Source organism: Malaclemys terrapin, chromosome 7, assembly GCF_027887155.1.
Source record: "Malaclemys terrapin pileata isolate rMalTer1 chromosome 7, rMalTer1.hap1, whole genome shotgun sequence".
Lineage (NCBI taxonomy): Eukaryota > Metazoa > Chordata > Testudines > Emydidae > Malaclemys > Malaclemys terrapin.
Window position 1 is genome coordinate 48,078,354 of NC_071511.1, and position 13,414 is coordinate 48,091,767.

At 48.5% G+C, this 13,414-nt stretch overlaps 1 protein-coding gene across 1 annotated transcript in view; it reads right to left on the minus strand.

Moving 5' to 3' along the window:
- The window catches only part of DNAH1 (dynein axonemal heavy chain 1), a 139,778-nt gene that overhangs the window by 39,728 nt on the left and 86,636 nt on the right, over positions 1-13,414 (minus strand). Inside the window, exons 54-56 of the mRNA XM_054033606.1 lie at positions 11,048-11,233; positions 3,076-3,267; positions 978-1,145 (exon numbers count right to left, since the gene is read on the minus strand). Of these exons, the coding sequence (XP_053889581.1) occupies positions 978-1,145; positions 3,076-3,267; positions 11,048-11,233 (546 nt within the window). The remainder of the gene's footprint in view (positions 1-977; positions 1,146-3,075; positions 3,268-11,047; positions 11,234-13,414) is intronic.

The following is a 13,414-nucleotide window of genomic DNA, read 5'->3' on the forward strand; positions in this document are numbered from 1 at the left end:
TTAGACACTCTTGGATCACTGCTTGACAACCTCCAAAGGGGTGGAACTTGGGATGGGGGGGGGGAAGTTTCTGGAGTAACCTTGCAAACTATCTAGCTGGCCTAGGTGTGTAATTATTTTGACAAGCAAATGAAAGATCGCTGGTGTTCTTCGCTGCCATCACAGGAGGATGGAGGAGTAGATTTGTGCGGCGATGCGATGATTTTATAACTTTTTTTCAATTCCCATCCAACTACCTGCTCAGTCTCCAGATGGCTACTGCAGCCCACAAGCCAAGTAGTAAAGCAGGATTCAGGGGCTAGCTCCTCAGTGGGTGTAAATCAGCACTGCTCTGACTTCAGTAGAGCCATGTTGATTGACACCCAGCTGAGGAGCTGGCCCAGGTCGCATTCCCCTTCCTCCCTGCCCCCCACCCCCAGTAGAGAGCATTAAGTTAAAATACAAGTGGGATATGGGGAGCTCCTCTAAATACAGTTTGCACTGGTCAAAGTATTAGTTTTGGGGATGTTTGGGATAAGGGATTTTGCTGGGATTGCTATATTCCTCCAGAGGGCCTGTTCTGGGCTAACATTTCATACCTGGTTCCCTGCGCTTGGGCTCAGACTCTTTGTTCTGTTCATTTTTAAATACTCTTTGGTCTCTCCCATGTGGCTGGCAGTTTTCACTACTCCCACCAGGAAGGGCTGTATAGTCCCATTCACTTTAATGGAAAAGCCACACCCCTGAGCAATGCAGATTTACTGACCTAAACACTGGTGTAGACAGCGCTATGTGGATCAGAGGACTTCTCCTGTCAACACAGCTACCGCCTCTCAGGGAGGTGGAGTACCTCCACCCATCAGCATATGTAGCATCTTCACTACACTATACAGCAGCACAGCTGCAGGGGTACAGCACTGTAAATGTAGGCAAGCCCTTATTCCAGGCTCACCAGGTGCCATGTACCCCAGTGTGTCACACACAAGCAATACTCTTACCCGCTTTGGTTCCACTCCTTTGGCCACAAAGTGGTATTTGTGCATGGCACGCACCCACTGGCAGATGGAGGTGCAGGCTTTGGACACTTTGGCTATGGCTGCTGGTTGAAACTCCTCGTTGTCAATATACGGCTGGATGGCTTTAATTACTGAATCTGCAATATTGTCCTGAAAGGAATGATGGAGGGGCGGTGAGAGATGGTGAGCAAAGGGCTGAGAGCATTAGGGGGCCAGTGGGAGATCTCGCAGTGAGAGAGTGAAGGGCTTAGAGTGCTATGAGCATGACAGTGTGAAATCCCATGCTGCTGTTGTGTGAAACAGTCTGTGTGCTGCCCCTCTTTCCATGCTGGTGCCCTTCCCTCACTTATTATTTGGATGAAGGTGAATCGGTCTCTGTTTATTCATTCCCTCTGGTAGTCTTTGTGGCTGCAGAAAAATAATCTTGTGATTAAGCAGGTTTTTGTAGAACAGGAAAATCTGGCTAAAATAATTGTGTTTCTCTTTATCTTTGTGTTATCCTAGTCCCGGTCACAAGCCCTGTAAGTGAATGTCTTTCCTTGCTATGTCGGGTACTAAATGCAGGCCAGTTCAAACAGGGCTGCAAGCATCTCCCGTATCCTCAGACACAGTCCTCACTGACCTTTCTTCAGCCTCTAACTCCCTCATTCCTGCCAGACCACAGCAAGTGCTACAGTTATCCTCCCACCAGGAGAGGGAACACATGGACTCCTATTATGTCACTGTTGCTGATTGAACCAGCTAACCAGAAACCTGGGGGTAGTGAGCAGATAATCATCCTCTTGCTAGACCCCAAGAAAGCTATGGAATCTCAGCTCTACTCGCTATGTAGTGAGAGGTCCAAGACTGCTTGTGAGCCCAGACTTCCCAAGCACTGCAGCCACTGGGTTCTGGGCTGGACAGTTATGCTTACAAAATAAATTGTTGCAGCCAGAGGCATGATGGCTCCTTGTTCATCTCTGTAGCGGGGTGGTCCCCTGCTCCTGTCCTGAAGGGCTAAAAAAAAACAGCCCTGGAAGAGGGCTGTGGCAGGGGAAAAGCTGGACTGAGTGGGGAAGCAGCCACAGCCTGGCCTCGCCCCAATCAGGCACAGCTGGCCATATAAAAGGCTGTGAGCCAGGCACACAGGTAGTCCCTCTCTAGTGGTAGAGAGGGGAAGACTTGGCTGTCTGGGAACTGAAAGGAAGTGGAGTAGAGCAGTGCTGGGGAATAGGGCAAGGGAGCTGGGGAACTGGGGAACTCCTGCTTGGAAAACCCCCATGCTGCAGGCCTTGTCTAAGGCTAAATAGGTACTGGGGGTGCAGCCTGGGGGTAGGCAGAGGCAGCAGGTTCAAACCCCCCTTGCTGATGATTAGTGGTTTATAGACTGCAGTCTGCCCCAGTGTGCTGGGGCTAGATGAGGACTGGCAGTGAACACTGAGGCAAGGTGGGGATAGAGGGTGGGGATTCCCCCAGGAGGGGAGCCCAGGGAGTAGGGGTACTGCCAGGAGGCAGCACCCAAGCTAAAGAGGCACTGGGGTCTGGGAGGGACATAGGGGCCAGCAACAAGCAGGACATTGGCCTGCAGAGGGTGCCCCAAAGGCTGGACAAGCTAATTCCCTGGATGACCTGCAGGAGGTGCTGCAGGGTGAGTCCTGCATTGCTACAATCTCCTTGTGCAAGACTAGGGAACCACCTTTCTAAAACTGCAGTTGTGTGTGCTCCAACGCTGCTCCTAAGCAAGGCAAGGAGAGAATCAGAAGGGGGACATTTATTATGTCTTTAATAATTTCTTGTTGCCCAAGGTGATCAAACAACAAAACCATGCAAGAACCACTGATTATCTAGCAAAAGTGAATCCCCACCCTAGGCCACGTACCCTAGCATCCCCTTCACACTCCTTAAAATGTACTGCCCTTAATGGCTTCTGGGCTGAAAGTTGGCTCCAATTATCTGTTTCTGGCATAATACCATCACCCATAACATCAGCTCATTACCTGTAGGCCTAGCACATCCCCTCTCACTTTTGGGGCACTCAAGGGTAGACAGATCCTTGAGTTCCAATTACATGACCATCCCTCTGCCGTCTGCCATTACTTACCTTATCAAATTTAAATAGGCTTTCCAGGAACTTCCCTGGGTCCTGAAGAAGGCCCTTGCCCGGCTCCCAGTAGTCATCCATCTTAGAGCCTGGCTTGTCTCCCGCCACTTTCTTGGGCTTGATTCCTTTCATAATACAGACAGCTTCAATCACCATCTTCACCCCAAGGGGAGGTCTCTGCATAGCTCGCACCTAGAAAAAATAAGTGTCCCTGTAAGATGGGGAGTTGGTCAACACAGTCCTTAACCTGATTTTCTGCACTGCATATTGGCAACTATTGCATGCCAAAAATAGATGGTGCTGATGCCCCATAAGGACTGAGCAATTAAGCACTAGGAGCGTTAACTCTGTCTCCTTGTGTGTAGGCCTAAAAAAAGTGGTCGCTGTTTATATGGTCCCTGTGTTTGAAGAAGGGTCTTCTTTGCCGGGGTGGTGAGGGTCCCTTCATGACACCAATGTGGAGATGTAACTCCTTCCCTTAGCACTAAGGAACACCAGTTTGCCCAGCCCAGCTTTTGACACAGGAAGGGGACTGAATCCTGTATTATTGTCATATACTATCCAAAGTGGAATTTCTTACCACAACCTTCCATACAGTGCATGTAGAGGGGTGGAGAAACTTGCCCAAGGCCACAGAGTCAGTCAGTGGCACAGCCAGGAACCACATCCAGGGAAACATCAAGTTCTCTGTTCAGATTGCCAGACACCATTTCCCCCATGATGGTGAACTTTACAATGTCCCTTTAAATCTGGGTTTGCTGATTCTCAAAAGTGTAAGAGTTGATTGTCTCTATTCGGCAGGATTCTCTGTATCACTGCTATAGCCATTCCCCCAACTCAGGATCTCTCACACATGTGCTGACTTGTGTTTAACATACAAGCAGATTTTATGCCATGCATACTGGTCATTCATACACTCTGTAAAATAGTGATGTGAGGCACATGATATCACTAGCTAGTGATCTCAGTGGTGTGTGGGGTGGGATATAATCTAACTACTGCCTATACCTAATCAGAACCTTAGCATGCATGTTATGATTTCTTACCCCTATGTAATTATCCCTCCTTTTTATTCAGGCTACACAGTCTGTCTTACAGGGTTTGGGGTTTCTGCTTTGTCATTCTTTCAGTGCTAAGGCCATGAGCAAAATTATTACTGAATACAATGATTGGTAAAGCATCTCACCTGAACCAGCAGGTGTGGCTTCTGATCCAGGAAAGGGGGTCGGGGACTCTCATGGCTACAGGTGAAATCAGCATGATTGATGAGGAAAGACTCATTTAAGTGAGGCCTTCAAGTTCTGGTAGATTTAAGTAGGAACGATAGTGCTGGTGAGTATTACCAGGAGCCTGTCCTTGATCCTTTGGGATGGGTATCTCTCCACTTTCCTTAGGGCTGTAAATGCTACTGCGTGGTAGCTACATGATCTGCCTTCATTAGAAAACCTCTGGATCCCACACAGACCTGGTGTGTTCAGATGGGTTCAGCCAATAGGCCTGAGACAATGGGCAGTGAGGGTGGGTTCACTGCTTGACTCTCTGGGTTTTCCTATTGAGCTCTTGCTGCCCTGGGGGTTGGTTTGCTGGAAGGTGTGCCCTGAACTCAGGGCTTTGTCTTCAGAGCTGGAGAAGAGACTGATTGGAGTCCTCGCTGGAGCCAGAGAGTGCTGCACAGGGTAGATCTGGTGGCTGCTGAGCAGAGCTGTGGGAGTGTTGTGCCTCCATGGGAGGACAACAGAAATACACCATGTCGTTTTTTTTTTTTTTTTTTTTTCAGCATTAACTACTCTTGCCATGTTCACCCGGAGACGCTCCAGGGGCTTCTTACTGGACACGGTCAACAGAGGGGCAGAGTTCGTGGAGACCCTGAAGACTGTCTACCCCATGGCTGATGCCCTTCACGAGAAGGACTTTGACTGGCTCTTTGACTGTCCCGAGACGGAGCAGTTCCTTGAGTGGTTCTGTAACACAGTGGGGGAGGAAAATGTACTGAGTCCTGGGGAAGTGGAAGCCTATCAGACCCTGCTCAGTTCAGGGAAGCCTATTCTGGAAGGTGAAGCCCTAGAGGAGGTGCTGCAAACCTGCCGCCAATGCCCGCAGCTGAAGGGTGCCATGTCAGAGGATGAGGCTCTGCCCCTAGAGGCACTGGAGCGAGAGGCACAGGCATTGCATAGCCATAGAGCCTGCCAGCTGCGACGGCGCAACAAGCTCCAGATCCGTGCAGCTAGCCTGAAGCAGGAGCTGTGCCACTTAGCAGACAAGGAAAGGAAGGTGGGCCGGGTGCTGAGGAAGGCCCAGCTGGACTTAGAGATGGAGAACTCTCAAACCAACAGTGTTCTGAGCCAGGTCTGCAAGGCAGCAAACCAGCTGGCGGAGTGGTACAGGGAAGCTGGGAATGGGAGGCTTCTGGTGTTGATGTCTGAAGCAGATCTGGGCCACTACATGGAGCTGGAGGAGCTGGCCACAAGAGCTTTAGTGGCATTCATCCAGAAGGCACTGCCAGGCACCACCCAGGTTCCAGATGCTGAGGGGGCAGGCTTACAGGGAGTGAAGAGACAGGGAAGCTCCCAAGCAAAGCCGGATACTCAGGCCCCAGCAGGGTTAGTTCAGACTGTGCTGCCAGAGAACATTGGGAGTCTCAATGAGTGTGAGGGGGATCCCAAAGTGGGTGTAGAGACCCAGAAGGAACTGGTCAGGGAGACAGTGGCAGGGGTCCCCCAGAAATCCTTGCCAGAAGAGGACAACCGCTCCAAAGCAGAGGCTGCGGGTGTGGAAGCCCTATATGGTCAGGACAGCTGCCAGGAAATGATGAAGGGACTAGCAGAAGCTGCCCACATAATGCTATTGGAGAGCATGGGGGATCCTGAAGCCAAGCTCTTAGAGAGCCTAGGCAGCTACCAGGAGGAGCTGGATCGCATGGCACTGGCTTACATCTGCAGCCAGAAAGAGCTAATCACCACCTCAGCAGAAGTTGACGGTATCTGGGCTGGACTGCAGTGGGCAGAGAGGGCCATGAAGAGCAGCAAAGAGAACAAGGTAGGGGTCTTCTCCTCTCTCCCTGCTCCTGTCCTCCACCCTTCCAGTAGCAGTGGCACCTGGGCTGTGGGAAAGCCTCTGATTTAGGTGTGGGTAGGAGCCAGTATATATTACAAGGGGAGATAAAGCTCCACCCAGGGCTGCTTCTGCAGAGTTCAGGAAGACCTTTCATATCTGTGAGTGCATGTCTCTTGGTTGTGCTCTGCTTTGCAGATGGTGGAGGATGAGCTCAGCCTTCACATAGCCACCTTCCAGGAGCAGCTGTGTGCCCTCCAAAGTGACATAGACCAGACCCAAACCCAACACCTTGTGCCCCTCCTTCAGGCCACTGCTCACCTCCTTCACTTGCCTGTCCTGCGTGCAGAGCTCGATGGGGAAGCAGTTCACCTTGGGTATACCACCTTGAAGCAGGAAGAGGTTGCGGGGCAGCTGATGGCCCAGCATAGCCGCTTGGAGCTGCTGGGGTTGCAACTGAAGCTGGAGAAGAAGGAGCAGCAGCAGGTGGGGACCTGTCTGGAAAAGATGTTAGCTGCCCTGCAGGAAGCCAGTGCCAATCTACAAGGGCGGCTTGCCTGCTTTGAGGATTCCAGCCTGTACATCAAGATCTGTCCACGCACTCTGATAGATCCCAGTGATGTCACCACCATACGGTAAAAATGGCTTTGCCTTGGAGTTGGGGAGGAGGCGTGATGCCCGTCAGTGGAGGAGTAAGTCATAAATTATTAGAGACCTAGAGATGCTGCCATATGAAGAAATCTTTAGAAAAGAGAAGAAGAGGGGAGTATGATGGATCCAAAATAATCAATAGTCTAAAAAAGGCAAATCTATTGCTTCCTTTTCCCCTCTCACAATACAAGGCGAAGGGCCAGAAACTGGGTAGATAAGCTTCTTGTTTGACTTACCAGTCTTACAAAATGAAATTGTTCCTCTGCCAGGTTTGCATCAAAAATAGTGTCTAGCGCCAATGATGCAGACATTTCAGCCAGATAGATGCAGAGCTGTGGGCATAGGGAGGAGCATGGACCTTCCACACCCATCTCCTTCCCTATGCGTCAACAAGGGCATATATTCAGCCATGCTCCAGCCAGTGGGTACTACAGCTATTTGGAACCCCTTTGCTGACACAAACTTCCTCTGTGGGCAGATAACCTGGTAATGGACAGTTGAAGTCTATGAAACACCTGGTGAGGACTACTGTTAGTGACAAGACAATGGAGTGGATGGACCATGGTTCCGATCCAGTCTGGCAATCCCTAGGTGTGTGTCTGATTCGCTTTCGTGGGCATTGAGAGATCGCACGTCCCCATTGAGATGAATGGGAGCAGCTCCAAGTGAGCTGCTCCATCTTCTCAGTCTAGAGGTTCAGGCAGACCCTACTGCATCTGGGCACTCTCATATTCACAACCATTAGAGCTAGTCACACTCTCTTTAAATGAAGGCTTAAATTCTGCAAAATCTGATGGGCTCCCAGAGATGTGGGGGTGCTAGCTCCATCCAGTCCCTAAGGGAATCATTGCTCCTTAGCTCTGGCTGTTGCCTTCACTCTGTGTTGTCTTTTTCCCCCTCTCTCAGGCTCTGGGAGATGCTGGAGAAGCAGGGCCAGGAGAAGCAACTCTTTCGCACCTACGAGACGCTGGCAAGCCGTGGCTCGCGCCTGCGCCAGGAGCAGAGGATGCTGGAGGTGCAGCTTGCAGTGTCCCCAGCCCAGCTCCCCATGCTGGAGTCTGATGATGAGATGCTCTATAAGATGATGTATAGTGACTCCAATCAACTACTGCTGAATGCCCAGGTGTGCAAGGACCCCCAACCCCTGGGGTGGTGTCATCACTTGCTTTTCTTCTCCACATGGTCTCTCTGGAGGCCTTCTAAAATCACGTGACCTTGCCAGCCAATCAGCAGTCATGGGTCATGTTGCAGAGATATCTGTATTTTGCTTGCAGCATCCCCTTTGGATTATAGGGGATCTTGATAGGCTGGTGTGGAGCTGCTTTCTCCTTCAGCTCCATGATTCATTAATGTAATGGCAGGACGATTTTCCTTTCCTACACTTCCACAACACGGTTGTTTGGATTTTCCCCCGTTCCCTGCAGGAGCTGGCTGAGCCTATGGAGCAACTCTGTGCCACGCAGGCCAAACTCTATCAGATGCTGATGGACCTCCTGAGTGACCTGAAGGCCAAACGGAAATCCCTGCAGACCCACTTCCAGCGGACGGAGCGCAATCTCTATGTGCACTTCTTCCATGATGCCAACCGGCTGAGGGAGGTGGTGCAGCAGCTGGAGACACAGGCCTTAGCCTTCTCCTAGGGCTCAGCAATGGAACAACTCCACCCAGCACCCAAGGGAACAGGTTGAGGAGATTTTTGCTGCCTGTTCTGGAAGTGTTTGCCCCAAAGGATGGAGAATCGCAGAGATCCTTGCTATACTGATAAGTTACATATTACTTTGTCCTGTCCTCCTCCTCACAGTAAAAAGATCAAATCTCCACCATGAGGCTTGTACCTGGGGTTGACACTGGGGTGGAAACCTGCCCCTACCATGTATAAAATCTGTGTCACTGAGGGTGGGTGGGTTTCTCATGGTGCACAGGCCACTGTGAAGAGAAGTTAACGCTCTTCCATGATTCATAGTGGGAAACCTCACAGAACTCTGCATTATGCCCACGGAGGCTGGTAAGAAGGGGAGTGCACTGCGTGGGCAGACCAGGGGAGGGGTGAGTGCCTGGAATTCTACGCTCCTCATCCAGTGCAGTGGGCTAGAGCTGGCTGGAAGGATGGTGTGAGTGGGGCAGCAGTGGAGCAGTGAACAGGTAAAAAATAAAGGCATGTTTCATGGTATTTTTCCGAATGAGATATTGATTCATAATCATGGGGCAGGCTATGTGTGCATCTGTCTCTGTCCTTCCTGGTTCCATTTGTCTCCTCTCCCCTGCTGCTCCAAACCTAACCCTGTGAAGGAAAAGGGGAGCTTGTTTCCCAGGCCATCTGCTAAAAACCTCCTTCCTGTACTGCTCCAGAGCTGAAATGTGTGGCTTAGCTCAGAGCTTTTTTGATGGTAGGCTTGCTTGGCACTGCTCACCTACTGAAATCAGGAACGGGCCTCCTTTCTCCATGGTTAACTCTAAAGCAAAGACACTTATTGAATTCCATTAAACTACGCTAATTATGTTCACTTCCTCCTCCCTTTTTTTAAAAAGATATTTAGTGTCCAGCCTCTCAAGCCTGCATCTACACTGAAGTCCTCTCTGGCCAGAGAAGAGAGAGAGCTCCTGTAGCAGCAGTGCAAGTTACATTAAGCTGCCCTGCCATTAAACCTCCAAACCTGATCTAACCAGCCTATTCTACCATGATGGTGTGGACAGTTGGCATCTGCTCACAATAACACATCATCCCTGGTGTCCTATAGCCAGCCTAAAAATATTGAAGGCAGACCAGCTAGCTGCATGTGCTGGCTAGGAGTGAGAGGACTGTGACTAAAGCTGTTATTTAATAGTCTGCATCTAGATTGTGCAAGTGATTGGACTGTTTAAGAGCCAGGTCTCCCTGCTGAGATAAGACCACTTGGATGTGTACAGGTAGCCAAACCTATATGGCTGTTCATCCCTTGCCTTAGGGGGTCAGGGGCTGCTGCTTGTCATGATGGTTAGAGATATCCGGGATGGACAAAATAATACTTAGTCCTGCCATGAGTGCAGGGCACTGGACTAGATGACCTCTCGAGGTCCCTTCCAAAGTCCTATGATTCTATGTGGATGCTGGTCCAGTTCCTAATGTCATTAGTTCACTTAGATTCATTTCACAAAGCCACTAAAATGCTTTCAGCTGGTAGCCAACTCTTTGATTACTGTTTGCCTGGGCAGGTTTTGAAATGGTGACTTCAATGTGACTGCTCCAAATCCCATTGTTAAGGCCCTACCAAATTCACGGCCCTGAAAAATGCGTCACGGACTGTGAAATCTGGTCTCTTCCCGCCCCCGTGAAATCTGGTCTATTGTCTGCTTTTACACTATACTATACAGATTTAATGGGGGAGACCAGCGTTTCTCAAATTGGGGGTCCTGACCCAAGAGTTTTGGGGGGGGGGGGGGGGGTTGTGGTATTGCCACCCTTACCTCTGTGCTGCCTTAAGAGCTGGGTGGCTGGAGAGCAGAGTAGCAGCACAGAAGTAAGGGTGGAAATATTTTTCCATACCACTCTTACTTCTGCGCTGTGGCCTTCAGAGCTGGGTGGCCAGAGAGTGGCAGCTGCTGCCTGAGGGCCCAGCGCTGCAGAAGGATGGGCAATACCATACCAGGGCAACCTTACTTCTGTGCTGCTGCTGGTGGCAGCTCTGCCTTCAGAGCTGAGCTCCTGGCCAGCAGCCTCCACTCTTTGGCCAGCAGCAGTGCAGAAGTAAGGGTAGCAGTACCGCAACCCCTCCTACAATAATCTTGTGACCCGCCCACAACTCCTTTTTGGGTCAGGACCCCTACAACTACAACACTGTGACACTTCAGATTTAAATAGTTGAAGTCATGAAATTTATGATTTTTAAAATCCTACCACAGTGAAATTGACCAAAATGGACTGTAAATTTGGTAGGGCCCTACCCATTGTTGTTATTCTCCTGGCTCATCTTGTCTAATGATATGGATTCACGTTAGTAAACATTACTGTGAAGCTGCTTGCGTCTCAGCACGGTAAGGCTCTACAAAAATGTACTTTAAGATTTTTAAAGGACCAGGAATCCTGAATGCTAGAACCCAGTCATGGCTTCAGAAAGGAGATTGCAGATTTGTGCATAGGTATGGATTCTCCTGCTAGTGTCCTTTACAGCTATGATGCAGCCTTGCTCCATAACACAGTGCCTAGGGGCACTCATTGACACAGTGATTCAGAGAGGGCTGCCCAAGAAAGACATACTCACGCAAAGCATTAATTCCCTCCACCTTCTATTACCTCCGTGACATCATTTTTGTTAAGATTTCTTAGGCTGGCTAGAGCAGCGTCCAGTGCAGGGAGAGCTTCTGCCAGGTCCTTCTGGGCATCATCTGCAATGGCCTGGGCTGTCTGAGCTTTCACTTTGGCTTTCATCTCTTCGGCCTGCACGGCATTTCGAGTCTCCTCCGCCACAGCCGTGTCCACCTGCAGTGCCAGACACAGACTCAGAACAAGGGCCCTATTTTCCAAAGGCCTGAACTGATGCACCTGCGCTGCTTGGCTCAGGGCCTTGTTTTCATTGACAACATCCAGTGTTTCCAACTACTGTGTGTGTGTGTGTGTGTGTGTGTGTGTGTGTATGTGTGTGTGTGAGAGAGAGAGATTGATGCCTGATGAAATCTGCACAGGGTACAAGATGAATTCTCCTACTCGAGCATCACAGACTCATAGTGGGATCTGAACGTCGGCATGGAAGTCTATTCTAGTTTGTGCATTGCTGCTAGCAGTACAGATTTTTCAGCTGACATTTATGTCACTGCTCTGTTGATGGATGAGCTGGAAGAGCCTCCAGCTCCCTCTCCCATAGTTGCTGCATTCGCTCTGCGGGCATAAACTGCAGTAAATGCTTATTTTTGGCAGTACAGTGAGCAGACATGAATTGGGACACACCTAAGTGACAGCTCTGAGTAACAAGGTTCTTTTTTAAGTCACTTTTCTGACTGTACCTAGGCTTTTTAACCGCTTCAGTCTTGCATGGTTTAAAAAAACACTTGGGAAGTCCAAGAGGGGAAATGCAATGGAAACAGGGCCTTTCTTATGAGTGGATCAATTAAAGGAAGAGATGTGGGGACAATAAATAGATTGAAAATGATTGTCCCACAGGGCCACTATAGATCTAGGCTTGTTTGCAAACTTGAGCAGCTTATTACATGTGATCAGGCTGATTTACCATATCTTGCTTAGGCAAAATGGGACATAGCCACTTGAGGAGCACCTATCTCTCTCAAAGAAAGGGAGAGCCACAATTACAGAACTCAGCATCAATACTGGCCCTCCAGCAGAGGACAACCGTGAATTTCAAGGCTTCTAACTGTAAAGTGCCTAGCTCAGCATTGTTTTTACATATGGTCAAGGTTAAAAACACTTTATATGCTCTGTACCAAGCGCGTGGGAATGCACTGATAGAATGCTCAAAGGGCTGACTGTGCCCAACAATATACATTCAAATAATAAAGGATGTTTTTAAAAGGAACAGAAAGAATCCTGCTAATGGTATTAGATCATTACTAGATGGAAATGGGAGAATTATCAATAATAATGCAGAAAAGGCAGAAGTGTTCAATTAATATTTCTATCTGTATTTGGGGAAAAACAGAGGATGCAGTCTCATCATATGGCAATAACACTCTTTCCATTCCACTAGACGCTCTGGAGGCTATTAAACAGAACCTACTAAAGACAGACATTTTTAAATCAGTAGGTCCAGATAACTTGTATCCAAGAATTTTAAAAGAGCTGACTGAGGAGCTCGCTGGACCATTAATGGTGATTTTCAGTAAGTCTTAGAGCACTGAGGGATTTCCAGAAGACTAGAAGAAAGCGAATATTGTGCCAATTTTTAAAATGGATAAACAGGATAACTCGGGTAATTATATGCCTGTGATCCTGACATTGATTCCAAGCAAAATAATTAAGTGGCTGATACAGGACTCGATTAACGAAGAACTAAAGGAGGGAAATATAATTAATGCAAATTAACAGGGGTTTATGGAAAATAGATCCTGTCACATTAACTATCTTTTTTGGATGAGATTAAAAGTTTGGTTGAGAAAAGTAACAGTGTTGATGTAATATACGTAGACTTCTGTAAGGTGTTTGACTTGGTACTGCATGACATTTTGATTAAAAAACTAGAATGATACAAAATTAATACGGCACATATTAAATGGATTAAAAACTGGCTAACTGATAGGTCTCAAAATGTAACTGTAAATGGGGAACAGGCAGTGACAGGTCTGTTTCTAATGGAGTCCCACAGGGATCAATTCTTGGCCCTACGTTGTTTAACTTCTTTATCAATGACCTGGAAGAAATCGTAATATCATAGTGATAAATATGCAGATGACACAAAAATTGGGAAAGTATTAAATAGTGAAGAGGACAGGTCACTGATCCAGAGAGATCTAGATTGCTTGGATACAAATAAACAAATATGCATTTTAATAAAGCTAAATGTATACATCTAGGAACAAAAACGGTAGGCCATATTTACAGGATGGCAGATTCTATCGTGGGAAGCAGTGACTCTGAAAAAGATTTGGGGGTTGTGGTGGATAATCAGCTGAACATGAGCTCCCTGTATGATGCTGTAGTCAAAGGAGTTAA